We start from the raw sequence: 16,857 nt of genomic DNA, 5'->3' as shown, positions 1-16,857 counted from the left end.
TGGCGGGAAAACCTCTCCGGTTACTATGGCCATGTATAAACAGTTTGGAGATTCTTTCCGTCACGACCTCGCACACGAGCTACACTCCCCAGCTGGCTACTGCACGGAGTAAAGTTGATCCGATGACATCAAGGCTTTTTCCGTTGTCCTGCATGATTTGGGAATCTGCATGGACATGACTACTAGGTATCCCCCTAAAAGACAAAGTCTGTTAGCTTAGTCCTCAGACTAGTCAACCCATTGGTATCAAACCTTGGTCCAATAGTTTCAGTTTCCCTCAGTGATTCATGAATCCACCATGTTTTGAAGAAAAGTCATATGTGAGATGGGAATCACATAATGACCTAGTTGATATGAGAAGCAAAATGAAGGTTAAGGTATTGCCTTTCCTTTGGCTTATTCACTTTGGCTAGAGAAACCCATAGAGAAAAGTTCAAAGCCTAACAAAAACCTATCTAAAAGCCCGTATTGTGTACTATTATTTGTTCCATTATTTTGAGTTGTTTTCTCTAGTGTTTCTTTACTTTACTTTTCTATTAGGATGCTCTGACTAATCAGATGCTTCATAAAATTGTACCTACAGGGTATGATGTCATAATGATGTCATAGGACTTCACCTACACTCCTGCATGGTATTTTGGTTGAAAGATATGATATCATAGTGATGTCATAATGATGTCATGTTCCATGGAATTTGCTAGAACATTCCAATGACTCATAATGACTCATAGTGACTCATAGTGACTCAGAATGATGTCAGTATCCCACCATGAATATTCTGGACTGTTCTTTTGCACCTGCTAGAACATTCTGCTCCAGTTTTTGGAATATTCTTCTCACATCTGAAGTCATTTACATCACCTTTTAATTACATAATATTCCCACACAAAATGTATATAAGGAGAGCCCATTCTCCCCCAAAAAATAGATCTCCCACTTGTTGCATTCAAGAACTCCCACTTGAGCAAATTGAACTCTCACCTAAGAAGCTTCAGTCTGAACAAATTGCTGCTTACAAAGCCCATTTCCTTTGTAAGAACTGTCCAGGCAAGTGCAGGGAAAGTGTTTCCCTTGAGATTACGTAAGTTTCTCGCGATAGAAACCCAGTTTTGTGAGACCAGTGTTCTCACCACGTAGTGTTTACTGACCAACACGAGCTTTGGTCACCGTTGTTTTTTTGTGAGACCAGCATTCTCACCAGGTATTTGTATACTGACCAACACGAGCTTTGGTCATTGTTGTTATTTGTCATTGTTTTATATTTGTCATTTGTTGTTATTTGTGAGACCAGCGTTCTCACCAGGTATTTGTATATTGACCAACACAAGCTTTGGTCCACGTAGTCACATTTGAGACCAGCTTCTCAACAGTTAACCGTATATTCAGGAAACCAGTTCAAGTGTCTAGACGGTATATCCTAGACAATCCCATAGTTTCAATCAGAGATAATAAAGCTCCGGCTAAGTTAATCTGACTGATTGGTTTAGCGAGCCTCCCAAGAACTCACACGTTATCTACCACGAAAGAAGAAAAGTCGTAGACCGTGTTAATCGAGGACTGCAAGAAGTCTTATCCAGTGTAATTGTGGTGTCATTACATTCTTACACGTATTTATATAAGACCCTCGGTTATTAAGACACCGTGAGGCCCAGAAGTTTCGTCTGAATGGCGTCAACACACCATTCTGGCTAGATTGGCCCCTCAGTGATCCATCACACTTTCTTACTCCCGAGTTTCTTCACCTCATCCATCGCGAGTTCTACGACCACGATGTAAAGTGGCTCATTTGCGCAGTCGGTGACACAGAGATCGATTTTCGGTTCTCTGTGTTGCAGGTCATCACTGGGTTCCGTCATTTTCATGGCGGGATTTCAAAACTTAAACAGGTTACAGGACGCGCTCAGCGTGACATCCAGCGCTCAATTGTCGCGGTCAGCGTGGACGCAGTACCTAGCACCGTGATGGTTGCCGTACGAGCTCTCATGGACTTTCGGTACCTCGTACAGTCACCCGTATTTCCACGGCCCTTGAAGAATTTCACGCCAACAAGATGCAATTATAGATGGTGGATTTCGTCGTGGTCAGCGTGGTGGAGTCATTGAGAACTGGTACATACCAAAGCTGGAGCTCATGCAGTCCATAGTTCTGAGCATAAGGAACACTGGAGTTTCTCTGCAATGGACCGCCGACACCACCAAACATGCGCACATTAACGGAAATCAAGGATCCTGCTCGCTCCAGCAACAACAACAACTACAATCCCCAGATATGTCGCCATCTTGACCGTACCGATAAGTGCCGCCGCTTTGACCTCGCTATGAGTCTGCTTAACAATATGGCAGACTCGAAGCGGCAGGGTTCAGATGACGTTGGCGATGTCAATGACAACGTTGATCTCGATGCAGACGACGATCACGATGATGGCGATGTTGATTTCGACGCAGATGTCGATCATGATATCCCACACCTTCTAGCGATGAACAAATACCCTGGGCATTGCCAAGGTCCTTCAGCACAGGGAAGCGGGAACAGTCCCTGTGCCATTGCGCTCGTTCGTTATTGAACGCACAGTGTTCCACCTCGCCTACGACCCATCCATCAGAAATATATCTGTTGACGATGCTGCCATTAAGTTTGGCCTTCCCGACTTACGACCAGCCATTGCCGACTTTCTTCGTCGTGAGGATACTCACGGGAGGGATCACATCCATACTATTGGGGGGGCTAGAAGAGCTGGACCCACTACTCCACTTCCCTTCGACAAACTACAAGTCTGGTTTAAGCTTCGGCTCCAGGACACCGATTTTCATGATATCAGCATCATACGGCCTGCACAGACCCTCAACTGCGCACCCCCCTTCTGATCCCTGGACCTCTGGCCGGTATGACACAGCCATCATCAATAACGAGGCGAGATGTGTATGGCCCACAGATGGTCTTCACGGTATGTTATTCTTACATTGTACTGAATATTTACTTATTGTCAAGTCATAGGTCATACTATTGGTCAGATCAGGCTTCTCATGCGTCCTGTTGGAAAGAGTGGCACAAATTGGTCATGGAAGGACCGCTTTCTGGTATATGTACATCACTTTGACATTGTTCCCCAAAGCTCCGGTACCAATGATCGTGAGCCAAGTACGCAGCTCCACTTGCTCAAACGAGCGAAGCGTTCAAATGGTACTCGGGTGTGTGACATCGTGCCTGTGACACAGCTCAGAGCACTTGTCAACCTCGTCCCTCGCTTCGGTGCAAGTGTGGACAACCGCCTCACCCCATATAATAGCATGGAACATGCTTCGCAGTTTTGGCTCAACAAGTATTGGGACAAGAACTCATATTTTCCTCTTTCCATGTAACTTTGACGTAGTCACCCTTTTTTATGCAATGCTCGCGTCAGTTGTGTATCTAGCCAATGGTTATTCTAGTCTATCTTATTCTTAGATCATTGGTCCAATCTTTGATGGCGCTGTGAGGCGCTATGTGGCGTGATAAGCTAGCGTTTGTCTCACTATTGTCACATACAAAATGGCTTGTTTTTTCAGGACCGTTGACAACGGAATCAAATTGTCATCACTTGTGTCTATCCCTGATGTCACTGACGTCCCTGCTATGAACAAGATCACGTCCAACGAGCTTAATCGGCTGGTCACTCACGAGGATACACCAAAGGCCTCACAACCGATACTAGGACACTTACTCACCCAAATCTTCCAGTCTTTCACAATTCCTCTTCCCGATGTGTCCAACCTTAAAATACCTTTTGGAAAAATCCTTCATCACAACCAGCGCATCAACGAAAAGTTTAGCAGTACATCACCAGATACCCTAGTGCCGCTGTATGACACTGAAGCGAAGACTTGGAACTGGGCTCTTCCAGTTGACCCCCCCAGAAAATGGTAGTACTCCAGCTGGGGTTGACTCGGGGTCAGACTCGGAGGACAACGCCACACAGGAAACAACTCATGAAGAAAATTTTGCAGCGTTTCTCAATGCTTTTGCTAGTTGCTTGTCACGGTCGCAGTCCGAACTTGTAGCAATGCGCTTTGCAACCGGCACATGGAGTGCGGCCAATGCACAGAAGGCATTGCCTGGCAGCGCCATCAAGCGCAAGCCAGATATTGTCCTATCCGACGATATATCTGCCAAGTGGGGAAACATCAGGGTATCAGCAGAACTCACGCACAGTCGATACCAGCCTGCGATGCGACTCGGGAAGGCCGCGGATACCCATGCCTATATTATGATGAGTGAACAGCCCTGGAGGCGCTTCGCTCTCATATTATCATTCACAAATAAATATCGCCACCTTAGGGTCTTGATGTATGACCACTCAGGTGGTGCTGTATCCCCTCGCTTCGATATTTACACGCAACCCAACGCATTTCTACACATCATCGCTGCTATCATGTTTGGGAGTTTAGAGTGCGTCGGTTATGACACAACAGTTTCCTTCTCGAGGATTGTTTCACCACCCCGATCCAAAGATATCCACGGCTATCATCCCATCAGAAATACTCCTGCCCAACGGAGTAGTACGACAGACCATGCTGTTACCACATCGAGCTCTGATTCTCTTCCAAATCCTGATGTATCATCCGGCGAAGCTCTTGAATCGGTCGTCTCCGATGATTCTGATGAGTCCTCTAGTGATTCTGCTCACGACTCAACTGAAGAGAGTCCGAGCGCCTTGCATGACTCGATGGATGAAGAGAATTCCTCCCCCCCTCAACCCACTGCAACCCGCAGCGCTCCCCTTCTTAGCCTCATATCGCAAATACCCCAGGCTGAGATGACCGAGAGCATCTATTCCGTCACCCCTCTCCCTTCCCAATTCCCTTATTCTACTCAATCACCCGAACCTTGCGGCAAGATTCGTGTAGGGGAGAAAATCTACACCATAAAGAGGATTCTTTTGCGACCCGAGGCCTCGTTGGTCGCAGAACCGTTTGCTATTTAGTCACCTTGGACGATGAAGACTACATCATCAAAGATCATTGGGTTCTGGGCAAGGACGATAATGTAGTCCTGAACGAAATCAAGATGCTGGAGTTAATGGACACAAGTCCCTGGCGTTCCAAGGCTGGTGGATTATTGGGTTGTTGAGCGGTCAGATGGTGAGCCCGACATTACCCGCAAATATCGGCACAAGGAACGCCGGAGTATCAGAGGCACCAGTCGTACTCATGTGCGTCTTGTCTTGAAGCCATGTGGTCGCCCCCCTTCACATGTTCCGAACGCTTAAGGAGTTCGTGCGAGCACTAAGAGATATCGTTAAGAGTAAGCATCTAGTTCGTGGTACAGGTGTCTTAAACTGATGCTCTCTGATTTTAGTCCTACAAACTGCAGTGGAGGAACATCAGATTTTGCATCGGGACTGTAGTCTTAACAACACGATGATCCTAGACGAGCTTGGCAGTAGTGAAGGGTTTCTTATTGACTGGGAGGTTCGCGGTTCGTATTGCCGCGGATAACAAATATCCCATCGGTGGTACAGTAAGTACACCTCATTCATTAAATATTCAGTTTATTAATTCATTGCCAGGGCACAGTCCCTTTCATGTCACGTGGGCTACTCAACCAGGTCGCAATCCTGCAGCAACAGGCGAACTCGGAATCGATGAAGAAGAAAACTCGGGCACATAAATCAACGAAAAAACCGACAACCCCAAAATCATCGTCGGATTCTTTGGCTCTGCCAATATCATTTGTTGTTCACAGATTTGCGGATGACTTGAGTCTCTTTTTTTTATATTCGCTTGGGTTTGCATCAAGTTCAGTGGTCCAATGGCATGGTGCGCCAGGGGCCCTTACCCAATTCCTTGCTGGATCGATGGACAAGCCTTGACTTGGAAACATGCGCCGCCTTCAAGATCACCTTTTTCGCGAATCCAGCAGAAGAAAAGTGTCTCACTGATGAATTTCACCCGTACTTCAGGGACCTCATCCCCTCGCAACCGAGTGGCGTAAAGCTCTGGCGGACAACATGATTCACCCCGTCACCTTCAGTACCATTCTTGGTATACTCAACTCGCATCTTAACAAGCTTCCCGACGATGAGGAGCTCGCAACTACTGTGAATATGCTCAAGAATGATGCTGCCGTTCTCGCGGATCGTTTCAAGGGGAAACAGCTTGCTTCAGAGTCTTTCTCTGTTGTGGAGCCTAAGCGACAGAAGTCCCATCATACTGGAGACACTGAGTCTGATTCAGCATCGGGCAGTGACGCATGACCAGGAGGGAAAGGTGATTCAATTTGTCCACCCGCTCATCATACACTATCTTCTTTGTTATTAGCTTGTTTGCACTGGCATATGCATACCTAGAATCTCGTGTACTGTGTTACGTTGTTATGATAGTTCACCTACGAGCACCCTACTGATTTTTCTCTTTCTCTTCACAATCAGACAGTTTCTTTTACGTACTACTATTCATCTTGCCAATGATGCGCACTGTTTTTGCTTATGTAATCGAAATTTGAATGTAACTCTCAGGCTGGGTGCGAAACGTTTTCTTAACTGACGTCAATATGAAGCACATCTTCTCTCGCTAGTCCCATCTGAATATCGAGTACGAGTCATGATACACAACTCTTGCGACACATTGACTCAGGTGTGTTGCTCTATTATTATCATTACTAACAATGAAGTTTTTCTCTCGCTAGTCGTCCGAATATCGATTACTGAGACATGATATAAAATCCTCGTGAGTCTGGTATAATTCATCAGTGTTGCCTCTTCCTGTTCTTTATTGCAGTGATGCCTCCCCGTGCCGTTGCCAGTCCCAAGAGGAAATGATCCAAGCGCAAAGGATCTGATGCTTTAAAGACCGGCTTGCCAAAGAAGTCGCGGGCTGCAGACATTGCCGAAGTACCCAGCATGGTACCTTCTCGTGTCACTCGGCCTGGCTGGAGCAGAAGCAGCAAATGATGCTCCCTGACGTTCTGGCCGCCCTAATGCAGGAACTGGAGGTAGGAACGCCCAGCTGGAGAAAATTGGATTAGCGCTACAATCTAAGCCTCGAGCTCACGAACACAAGGGTAGGACGTCCCTTGGTCCCAATGTTCCAGTCAATCCCCAAGCCCCAGAGCCACATCGTAAAGGTCGAAAGAAAGATTCTAAGGTAAGTGTTTAATTAATGTTGTTACTCATGTTGATTCTCCCATAGGCGGTTCCTCCACCGTATAGCTCGCTCGTCAGTGATGCTCCAGATGCCTCAGCCATGGATATTGCAGAGCCCAGCTTGACATTACTACAACCTGGCAGACGGTTTGGATTTGCTGCTTCAAACACCACAGACTTTGTTCATCCCGGTACTGCTAAGCCCGATCTTCAGGTGTCGGAAAACCCATATGTCACTGTTGGGATGAAGGTCGCTGAGCAGCGAGCTAGGGATGTTATTGCTGAGCAGCGAGCTAGGGACGCTATTGCTGAGCAACGAGCTAGGGACACTATTGCAGAGCAGCGAGCTAGGGATGCTATCGATGAGCAGCGAGCTCGGGATGCTATCGATGAGAAACGAGTTCAGGACGCTATCGCTGAGAAACGAGCTCGGGACGCTATCGCTGAGCAGCGAGTGCAGCATACCCAGAGGTCCGTCTTTTTGGAGCACAACTTAGACCCAGCTCTGCGCCAGGAGGATGACACTGTTAGGGCTCAACGTCATCTGAGGCTGCTAGGATCTGAGGAGGACAGCGACTCCAAAAGCAGCAGCAGCAACGACAGCGATGACAGTGACGACAGCGACAACAAAGATCCCGACGGAGAGGCTGACAGAGAGGATGATGAAGAGGGGGAGAATGATGACACTGTCAAGAGCTCGCAGGAGTTTGGTTGGGGGGAGGCCGGCCGGCGCCAGAAAGAACATCCAGGTAAACATCTTCGTGGCATGATTTCCCTTCATTAAATCAATATCATAGGATTTTCAAAGGATGCACTACCTTCGCAACCTCCAGTCGCTCGTCCACTCACACCTGAATTTGAATTCCAGTATTCACGTGATGAAGATGATGTTGTTGCCCTGACGAGCCTTGATAAAACCTCCGTAAGTTTTCTAGTCTAGCTGAGACCGACTCACTTCATTTTGTTCGTCCAGCGGAACGAAAGCTCTCAGGTATGATCACGTTACTTAATTGTGACACGCTTACATTTCTTTTCTTTCAAGGGCCCTCAGGACATCTCACCAGGCCTACAGCGGCAACAGTCCCAACACATTGAGGTGAGATTAGAAATTGTTCTAATTGGTGCTCACAATTAAGTAGACCATTACCTTGAAGCCCGAGGATGTATTGCAGCGCCACCATGAGAAAAACAGAAAGCCCCGTCTTCCTGACCCTGACTCCCTCAAGCTGCTAAATCAAGAAACCGAGTCTAGCGTTCAGCCATCAAGAGCCAAAAGATCCAAGGCATCGGGTAGTGGGCCAACACCCGATCAACTATCTTGGTATGGCCCGCGCTGGAAGTGTTTTCTGGAGGATGCCAAAGCGGAATGTCGCCTGCAACATGCCCTGGAGAATCCGTTTCCAGCCTTGGTGAAGAACCTACCAGGATCAATCACCGAAGTTCTTATCGCAACGTTGGTTATGTGGGATAGGAACGGTGAACAATTTGAAGCTGGTGAGTGCTCATTTGTTCTCGTTCGTTCTCAAACTAATCTGTCATCGCAGGGGTTTGGCCTGAGCAAAAAATTAATATGTCTCGGTTGGTGCGTATTTAACTCATTCTGGGCCGATATATCGCTGACAGTCTGTACTGAAGCTGTATGACGATCTTTCAACTTGGCGATCAGACTTGAAGAAAACTGCCATAAGCATTGCACCACTATCATATTCGCTCATTCCCCCGCTTTCGGTCCCCACTCAAGAACGTGCTGCTTGGATTGAACATGCGGCTGCTGGTTTAATCAAAGAATCGCTATTCTTACGGTTTGGGGTGGACGAAATGGTGAGTGATCTTGCACTGATCGCGTCTATACTGACAGAAGATTGCCAGGGGAAAACGCGAAATTTTGCCCATCCCGCCCTTCGTGAGGTTGCCATCGCATTCTTTTACACAGGGCCATATCGAATCGCGCAAAGGATGCCAGAGATCTTCCGTACAGAATTGCCACTCTCGTGTTTGGCTTTGGTTGCCGCAGTGGTAGGTTATCTCCTTCACAAATGTTGTATTAATTGCGTCCTCGACGGTCTTGCAAAAAACGGACATGGAAAATCATACCCGAATTTTTCAAGCAAGGACTACAGCCCTATTTACAATCGGATGCTCGTATTTCTCAAAGATATCCTTGGAGACGCGTATCATGGTCCGAGGCTGTCAGCTCAACTGCAAGAATGGGCTGCAGCGGGATGGCAAGGATCTCCACCCTCTCCGAAAACTTTTATACTAATTTCATTTGCACAGGGCCGCGGCATTGAATCTCGAAGGAGTTGTTGAGGCGAAGCACGACCACCTGCAAATTCTTCTCGACTAGTTTTCTATTCCCGCGCCCCTCTTTCATCGTTTTAGGCACCGTTGTATCATTGTGTTCCCGATCGTGATCTAATACCGTCCAACATAGTCATGTGATTGAATATATTGGTTTTGTTTTATTTTTAGTGTCGTGTAAGCAGTACAGCGAGCAATATCAGTACAGTGAACAATATCTGCACAGTTCCGGTGCTCTGTGAGTGTCTGTACATACATGGACAGCAATTTTTTTTGCCAATTTAAGTAGAATTTCGTAGTTGCTGGGTGGTCTGTGAGTGTCTGTACAGAAATTCACAGAGCAAGGTGCTACTTGATGAACTGGCTAACAGGGACCAAGCTGTGGAGCTTGCACACTGTACAGCGCTGTACAGCGCTGTACACCACAAAGTGGTTTACTGATGTAACCCGCCGCAGTCACGGTATAGCAGCTTACCCGCAGTGTTGCATTTACCCGCGGGCTCGCCCTCTCGTTTTCTTTTCTTCAGAGACTTCATGATCTTAGTAAGGTCCTCGGGTGCTACCAGATCACAGCGGAGCCACGAGCCAAGACAGAGGAATGCGCGGGTCGATGACGAAGACAAGCGGTTAGCTACAAACAAAATTTAAGTGAAATCAAAATCAAATGCGAAATCAGAACATGAAATCGAAACGTGAAATGTACGTGAAAATCAGTCTCGGAAAAGTGAGATGCAGCACCCGAAATCGAATTACTTGCATTCGAAAGCGAAACGGGACTTCGAAACCCTTGATTGAAATCGCTGAGAATTTTGTCCGCTGGCGCCCTTCATATATACGACTAAAAAGTCGTTTCCCCAGTGATTGTACCCCTTCTTTTCTCTTGAATTTTCAGTACCTTCAAGGTGCCCTGCCATGATGACAGCACGACTCCTTGTCCACATTCTCAACACACTAAAGAAGTGGCTTTCACAGCTTGCACGTCGCTTTGCGGGTTCATTATCGCTTTTTTTGACTTTGCTCCCCCAATTTGCTTCCGGTCATTTACAGCTCAGTGCATGTGGTCGGAGGTTGTTTGCTGGGACTCGTTTTTCCAGCGAGGCTCTACCGCGATCTCAAGGGAACATCACAAGAGAGGATGCACCCATTTGCTCGAGTTCTGTGCCTCCTTTGGATAATCCTTATTCAATCCGCTCACAACATCTGCGAAAAGTCACAGCGATACCTTTGTCACAGACTAATACAATAATACGGAATGGGAGTACTGCAGAGATAGATGGGGGCGCTATGTCAAGTTTGCACCAGTCCTTGCAGACGAGAGAGAACTCGGGGAGTCGGACGTTCCCCCGTGGTGAACCATTCGAGGGGTCTAGCAGTCCAGGCCCATCACGTCCTTCAAGCCTCCATGGATTGCCAGGGTCACATTCACAATCACAGGTATACACGAATGGTGCTCGTTCTCTGGTTGCTACACCCATGTCCTCCACAACGCATCTGGGGCTTAGAAAGACTTATTCCAGACATAGTCATGTCTCACAGGGCAGCGATCAATCTGGGTCACAATGTGGACAGCCTACATTACGCCTGCACGAGGGACCTATTTATCATCTCCCCGACGTCATCCATAGTTCCATCGCGCTGCAAAATGAACCACCAGATCTTGCTACCGGTTATCGTGTTCATTTGACTGCTCCGCCCGGTAGCGACGACTCGAAGCCGGGCTCAAAGATTGTTGAGGTGCATGAGGATAAACCCCCAGGAATATTTCCTATGGTTGCGGCAGGAGTCATGAGGTATCAAAGATGCATTCCCCGGTGAACATGAGCCTTCTCTCCTACTTGTACTCTAGAGCTGACGTCGCAAAAGGGTCACCGACAGTACCCAGACTACTGTCCCCGCTATGACAATCACATTTCCTGTGCATGACCTTGACGTAAGTCCTACTTAAACCACCTTCTTTCATACATCAACTCTTTTAAGGGCGGTTGTACCCCCAGGATGGACCACGCTCGTTCATCCAGAAGGTTCTCGCTACTTTCTAAACAAAGAACATGTGCGTAGAGTTTATCGATTACTGAAGACCGACATTTCTAATATGGTTACTATATGCAGAGAACATTCACAGAAGTGGATATCTTTAACCCACGAATATACAAGTCCATTGAATACCACATGCGGTACTTGCGGAGTGGGCTCGAGTCCGCCGTTAAACAAGAGAAGCTCAATCTCCCCATAGCACAGGTGGACCTTGTGCTCGAGCTAAAGAACATTGACGCGTCTGATGACTCTGCCATCGTTTGTTGGTACTATTTCGTCAACCACAATAGCAGGTGCCTCTTCTGGTTGCACGAGTCTGATGTTGGACATGTGCTCTCCGATTGTAAAGGCGTCAAGAGTCTTTCACACATACGTGGGTGGATCGTAGTTAGTCAGTGGACCTGGATCTGAAAGACTTGTCCTGATTCTCATTGGCAGGGCTTGCCATCCAGGCACAATATTGGTGTGTTTTAGGAAAGGTCCGCACCACATTCCTTACAACACCATCCCGTTCCTAATACAATCATAGGTTCACATACAAGCATACTAACGGACGGCGTAGGCTACATTGGGAGTATTTCCCTGACCTGTGCTTAGTTTCACAGGACCATGTCGATGAGGTTAAGGATATGCTGATACATGCGACATGTGGTTAGTACTTTTTTGGCCTTCTATCTTGACCTAATATGTTCGGTCACAACCATCAGACCACATAACATCGAAGCGGTCTTCTGCGCTAGGTGATGTCATCGAACTCAAGGACTACATTTCGGTGGTAGACGGAATCAAGGGTACGTACGCTACATTGATACTTCCTCACGGATTTCTGTGCTAATTCGGCTTTTTAAAGGTTGGTTTCCATAAGAAAAAGCGGATGCAACGATGTCACGCTGCCATTGTCATTGGTGAGGCTTAATTTGAACTCCAGCTCCTCCTAATGTCGATTATCATTTAAGGCCGTATCATGAAGTTATTCAGTCAGTGCTATCTCATTTGTCTATCTAGCTGTGATTGATGATGACTTTCCAGGTGAAAATCAGTTTATCAACTTTCACGGGGAGAATTGCGTGAGACTCATCTCTGACAAGACAGTCCATGGTTGGGAATACGTACCATCACTGTTGATGGTCGTAGTTGCACCCCTCCTTTTTTTGGACCCCGTGACGCAAGTCCAAGAACTGCACAGGGTTTTTGTGGATGAAATTGCTTCCACGGCACGGTGGAATGCACTTAGTTCAAAATTGAAAGGGCGACTTCAGGACTCCAATCTCTTGGTAAATCTACCTTTTATTGTTTTGTTGGGTAAAATCAATGTCGAGCCATTTGTAGGCCACTGTCCTGCTCAACGCCAATGTTGGGTTTCTCGCTCTCGACACCGTTGATGAGGGCAGTAAATCTGCCATTCAAATGGCTTGCTACATGTCCTTGGTGACGAGCTTGGGAAGTATAATTCTCGGCATCTTCTTGGTATGGCATGAACAAACCTCTGGAGACAATACAGCTTTGGAAGCAGTCAGTAACTCGTGCTGTATAACTGGAATGTTTCTTACGGTAGCTGTTTCAGGCATCATTCGCATTGAGACTTCACGACAAAAAGCACGGACTTGAAAAGCTGGCCATAATTTACAGCGTTCCCAAGGCGTTACTCATGTGGGGGTGAGTCTGTACCATAATGACATAGGCGGATGCCCTAACTTCAAGTTAGGATGGTCTTCTTCTTTGCGGCATTCTCCATCAATTGGTGCAGTGCTGGAGGTACAATTTCCAGGGCCGTAGTTGGTGCTTTGACACTGATCGTATTCGTGATGATATCATACGGCATCATCCGCATCAGGGAAGGAGAACACTGGTGGTGGTGGCGTGCAGTTGGCCAACAACTATCATCCCTTCTGGCTCATGCTTGGAAACGAGTCATGGAGTTTGTGGGGATGAAAAGAGGTCAAAAATGCGAGCCTCAACCCGATCCTGAAGAAGCCAGTCTTTACACATTGACAGGCCTCTCGCAACCAAACGTCGAGGTGGATGTTTCGACTTCACGTAATTTCCAATCAGAAATGCCAGGCGTGGACGGTCACGAAGATCACTCTCACTCCTCTATCCCTCGAACTCAGTCGTACCACTCTGATGCCTCTGTGGCGTCCGAGAACGAAGAACGAACAGCAGCAGCCAACGACACGGGCGCCACAATAGTGTCTAGTGCAGAACACGAGGAGAATGCGAGGTACACAAACAACGTCGTCGAAGAGCCCGAGGAGGTCGATTATCGTCAGTCTTCGCCGAACACAACTCCAATTCCAAAGTTCATCGCTAGAAGCGCCACTGATGAACCTTTCCGTTATGCGGTGGGACAAGATGATCAAGACATAGAAGAGCACAAAGATTAGGACCTGATTTTGGTGGCCATGACAGATCATGAGAGTACCGACACCCTAGCTAGGTAGCTATCGCCAGTCAGAACTACATCTGACCGTAGAGCATATATTAGATAACTAACTAGCTTATAGGCCAGCTGCGAGGTGGATGACCCCGTGGGGCGTCTCATCACTGACGGCGTTATGACATACCGATAGTAAGAATGCGAACTCAGCACGCGGAGATATTGTGAGACTGGAATTTGGTGTAGTGCTTGAAAAAAGCGACAAGACTGTGGCTGTGTAGTAGATAGTGGTAATAAACACAGGTAAACATGTGCTGGTTGTGGCGTTCCACTGCGAGCCAAGTCAAAAAGTAATTAGTAGATGTAGCTAGTACATGATGCAATGCATGATAGTATGCAGTTCAGAACGTATATTGTTCAATTGATTAAAAGTACAGGCATTGCCTTAAGTTCCTTACATACGCAGACAATTTTATTGCAGCAGTAGCCGACAGCACTGTCAAACTGGGCACCAACGTCACCGTTGTGATGACTGCGGCGGTCCCAACCATCAAAATTGGCACTAGAACATCTGGCCGGGTCAAGTGATGGCAGTGCCGCACCACGGATGGAGAGGGAGGCATAATGCGAGGAGGTGTAGAACCCTTGGGCTGCTGAACTACTGGGGAAGCTTGCTTTGGTCTCTGGCACTCCGAGTCCAGCGTCAGATCCTATTCGTTCAGTAGTCCATATTCAGTTGCTCGAGTTCGTTTTCGCGGCTTCGTCACTTCTTCTTCGGGTGTTTGGCTCTTCTTCCTATTCATAGCTTGTTTCTGACACTACTTGTTCTGCTAGCTTTGAGCTTTGCTCTGCCGACGGAGGAACTAGCTTCCGTCGTTCCTCTTCCTCGCGCTGGTCGGCTAACCTTTGTTGCTCCATAATACGCGACTGGGTGTTTTCTTCGACTTTCTTGGCGGCTGCAGCCTCCTCTTGCTTCCGTGTCTCACTCTGCACTCTGGCTATATCGCCTTGAAGGCCCTCCAGCGCCTTGAGTTGCTTCTGGTGCTCGTCGTCCATCTGCGCGATTCGAGCCTCGAGGCGTTTGAGTTCGGCATCGAACTCAGCTGCCATGCGTTGAGAGTTTTGTTCGATGCGCTCACATTCCTGCTGCTTTTTCTCGAGCTCTCTTTGAACCTTGCCCCTCTTCTCTTCGTGCTTGGCCCGCATAGCGGCTTCCATCTCTGCTCTGAGATTGCGGATCTCCTCTTTGTTACGATCAGCTTGCTCGTTGAGGGCACGCCTGAGCTCAGAACCCGCGGCGGTTGTCTCGATGGACATCTGCTCATCAACGATTTCCTGCTGAATGGCGAGCGGTGCTGAGTGGCTGTCGAGGAGACAACGGAGAGTGATATGTGCGGATTCGAGGGTGCCATCGTGACGGAGCATGCGAGCTCCCTTCTCGATAGCAGGTTTAAAGAATTTGTCCTTGCCCGCGAGCTCGGACTCTCTGGCCTCGCCAATTTCGGGTTTCACCTCGGACCACATGTTGGTCACAATGAGAACAGTTTTTGAGCGAGCTTTCTCCACAGAGCTCGCGGAACATCTTGAAGTTGCGCTTGGACGTGCCGCCCATCTTGAAGTCGGAAATGCGGTGCATATAGATAACACCTGCGAGCCTGGCGCCATGCTTGTAGCTGAAGGAATTACTTAGCCTGAGGAAATATATCGCAATGGAACTACACACGTCCTGGAGAGATATGCAGCGATCATGGCCAAAACGTCTGTATCACTGCGGGTCGTATCATCGAACCCCGGTGTATCGATCAGGGTGATGACACGTCCACTGACGATGAACGGCCGTGAAGTTCGCACCTCGCTGGTGCAACTCTCGAGGCCGCTACTAACAGGAAGGTTCGATTCGCTAGCTTTATTGATAAACTGTTTCCGGCGATAACGATCAACACACAGTCCAGAGCAAAGGGACCGTACATACCATGGATTTGCCGCTGCCGGTTGCACCCATCACGCTAAAAGAGCGTCAATGCGGCAATCTGAAGACATGGAAAGTACCTACGCAATTCTGATTTCTCTGTCTGGATTCGCCATAGTAACTCGCCAATCAGCAGCTGTTGGTTGGTACAATAGGAAGTTCAGGTTGAAAACAGAGACAGCCAATCCGTTGTGGTGGCACTGGCTGATGCGAAGAAGGCAGGACTTAAATACACCTGCGGATGCACCCACTTCTTTGAACCGCACAGCCTTCAGCCTCGACGTCCAGCTCCTAATGTGCCTAGCGAATGTTGAGTTCCTACCTCGTTGCTTGGAGCTGTACTTGTATAGATGCGATCAGTACTGAATGAAACTCAGGGAGTGTGATTGCGTCAAGCAGCCTTGCTTCATCCTCATTGAGCGCAATGGTAGTCCATTCTCGAAGCTTGAGCTGATCCTCCGTGATGTATCGACGATGCATTGGGTGCACTGCCGCCAATTATGTGAAAAATACAGCTTCAGGAATCTGATGCCAAGCATCTCTGTTTTCGTCAGTCACAAACCAGTGGACACACAACCAAGCAATTTTAAGGTGGCCTGGAACCGCGACTGAATCCGCTGAGCCAGTTCGCTTATATGAGCTATTATACAACCAAGGTATTTGACTGATACAAGGATTCCCCTTTGGTCAGCTATCGTGTCTACAGTAGCAAATCATGACGTACAATATTAGCACAATCTTGTCCTTTGTTCGTCTCTGCAAATAGATGCATTGTCTCTTCGCGTTTTCACCTTTGACAACACTCTGTACAATTAACTGCGAGCAAGGAATCCGTTCGAAGGCCGAGCACGGTTCGTGCTAGTGTCAACCAGTTGCATATGCAGATCGCAGAGGTAACTGTCTTCGATTCATTGTCCACGATGAACGGTTTGGACGGAACGCCAGGTCGATTGGGGGGGGGATATAGTGGCTTTCGAATGTAGTTGGACTTCGACAAACTGACGATGCAGCGCAAGCACGCGTTTCTGACCAACCTTTTTTCTACCGTCAATGATA

The 16,857-nt window shown here is 47.7% G+C and overlaps 6 protein-coding genes across 6 annotated transcripts; 5 read left to right on the top strand and 1 right to left on the bottom strand.

Moving 5' to 3' along the window:
* Nucleotides 1-2,200: 2,200 nt before the first annotated feature.
* Nucleotides 2,201-3,359, top strand: DFJ58DRAFT_725555 (uncharacterized protein; the record flags this gene model as incomplete). Its single annotated transcript, XM_041385252.1, has 4 exons — nucleotides 2,201-2,446; nucleotides 2,505-2,679; nucleotides 2,729-2,944; nucleotides 2,995-3,359. 4 exons carry the CDS (start codon nucleotides 2,201-2,203, stop codon nucleotides 3,357-3,359), a joined length of 1,002 nt encoding a protein of 333 aa, XP_041246380.1.
* A 169-nt stretch (nucleotides 3,360-3,528) lies between these two features.
* DFJ58DRAFT_725554 (uncharacterized protein) lies at nucleotides 3,529-6,232 on the top strand (the record flags this gene model as incomplete). Its single annotated transcript, XM_041385251.1, has 5 exons — nucleotides 3,529-3,831; nucleotides 3,881-4,947; nucleotides 5,207-5,280; nucleotides 5,335-5,447; nucleotides 5,939-6,232. 5 exons carry the CDS (start codon nucleotides 3,529-3,531, stop codon nucleotides 6,230-6,232), a joined length of 1,851 nt encoding a protein of 616 aa, XP_041246379.1.
* Nucleotides 6,233-6,757: 525 nt separating this feature from the next.
* DFJ58DRAFT_839554 (uncharacterized protein) lies at nucleotides 6,758-9,383 on the top strand (the record flags this gene model as incomplete). Its single annotated transcript, XM_041392526.1, has 11 exons — nucleotides 6,758-6,779; nucleotides 6,961-7,121; nucleotides 7,167-7,869; nucleotides 7,918-8,042; nucleotides 8,094-8,111; nucleotides 8,163-8,216; nucleotides 8,260-8,614; nucleotides 8,665-8,702; nucleotides 8,744-8,941; nucleotides 8,990-9,136; nucleotides 9,276-9,383. The coding sequence occupies 11 exons, from the start codon at nucleotides 6,758-6,760 to the stop codon at nucleotides 9,381-9,383; spliced, it is 1,929 nt and encodes a 642-aa protein (XP_041246378.1).
* An 840-nt stretch (nucleotides 9,384-10,223) lies between these two features.
* Nucleotides 10,224-11,319, top strand: DFJ58DRAFT_242054 (uncharacterized protein). Its single transcript, XM_041379416.1, has one exon. The coding sequence runs from the start codon at nucleotides 10,334-10,336 to the stop codon at nucleotides 11,234-11,236; it is 903 nt and encodes a 300-aa protein (XP_041246377.1). The 5' UTR covers nucleotides 10,224-10,333; the 3' UTR covers nucleotides 11,237-11,319.
* Nucleotides 11,320-13,296, top strand: DFJ58DRAFT_871286 (uncharacterized protein; the record flags this gene model as incomplete). The annotated part of the gene is made up of 10 exons (XM_041394307.1): nucleotides 11,320-11,351; nucleotides 11,399-11,471; nucleotides 11,531-11,828; nucleotides 11,894-11,918; nucleotides 12,018-12,106; nucleotides 12,163-12,250; nucleotides 12,426-12,729; nucleotides 12,785-12,967; nucleotides 13,020-13,111; nucleotides 13,161-13,296. Coding segments are annotated over exons 1-10 (1,299 nt in total), but the record flags the coding sequence as incomplete, so codon positions are not given.
* Nucleotides 13,297-14,517: 1,221 nt separating this feature from the next.
* On the bottom strand, nucleotides 14,518-16,034 carry DFJ58DRAFT_905337 (P-loop containing nucleoside triphosphate hydrolase protein). Its single transcript, XM_041394949.1, is given in 6 exon segments — nucleotides 14,518-14,935; nucleotides 14,972-15,414; nucleotides 15,434-15,505; nucleotides 15,556-15,749; nucleotides 15,805-15,838; nucleotides 15,886-16,034. 6 exon segments carry the CDS (start codon nucleotides 15,915-15,917, stop codon nucleotides 14,628-14,630), a joined length of 1,083 nt encoding a protein of 360 aa, XP_041246375.1. The 5' UTR covers nucleotides 15,918-16,034; the 3' UTR covers nucleotides 14,518-14,627.
* Nucleotides 16,035-16,857: the final 823 nt, after the last annotated feature.

Source organism: Suillus subalutaceus (assembly GCF_016647625.1).
Source record: "Suillus subalutaceus strain FC151 chromosome Unknown DFJ58scaffold_27, whole genome shotgun sequence".
Classification (NCBI taxonomy): Eukaryota; Fungi; Basidiomycota; class Agaricomycetes; order Boletales; family Suillaceae; genus Suillus; species Suillus subalutaceus.
The sequence above is the reverse complement of the archived record's forward strand: the minus strand, read 5'-3'. Positions and strand labels throughout refer to the sequence as shown.

Bases quoted from the DNA above. Each gene is read 5' to 3' on its own strand.
- DFJ58DRAFT_242054 (XM_041379416.1), top strand. From the start codon at position 10,334: ATGATGACAGCACGACTCCTTGTCCACATTCTCAACACACTAAAGAAG.
- DFJ58DRAFT_905337 (XM_041394949.1), bottom strand. From the start codon at position 15,917: ATGGCGAATCCAGACAGAGAAATCAGAATTGC. The intron at 15,750-15,804 runs GTATGTACGGTC...CGCCGGAAACAG, and splicing joins CCGGCAGCGGCAAATCCATG to TTTATCAATAAAGCTAGCGA. The intron at 15,506-15,555 runs GTGTGTAGTTCC...TAATTCCTTCAG, and splicing joins GCTGCATATCTCTCCAGGAC to CTACAAGCATGGCGCCAGGC.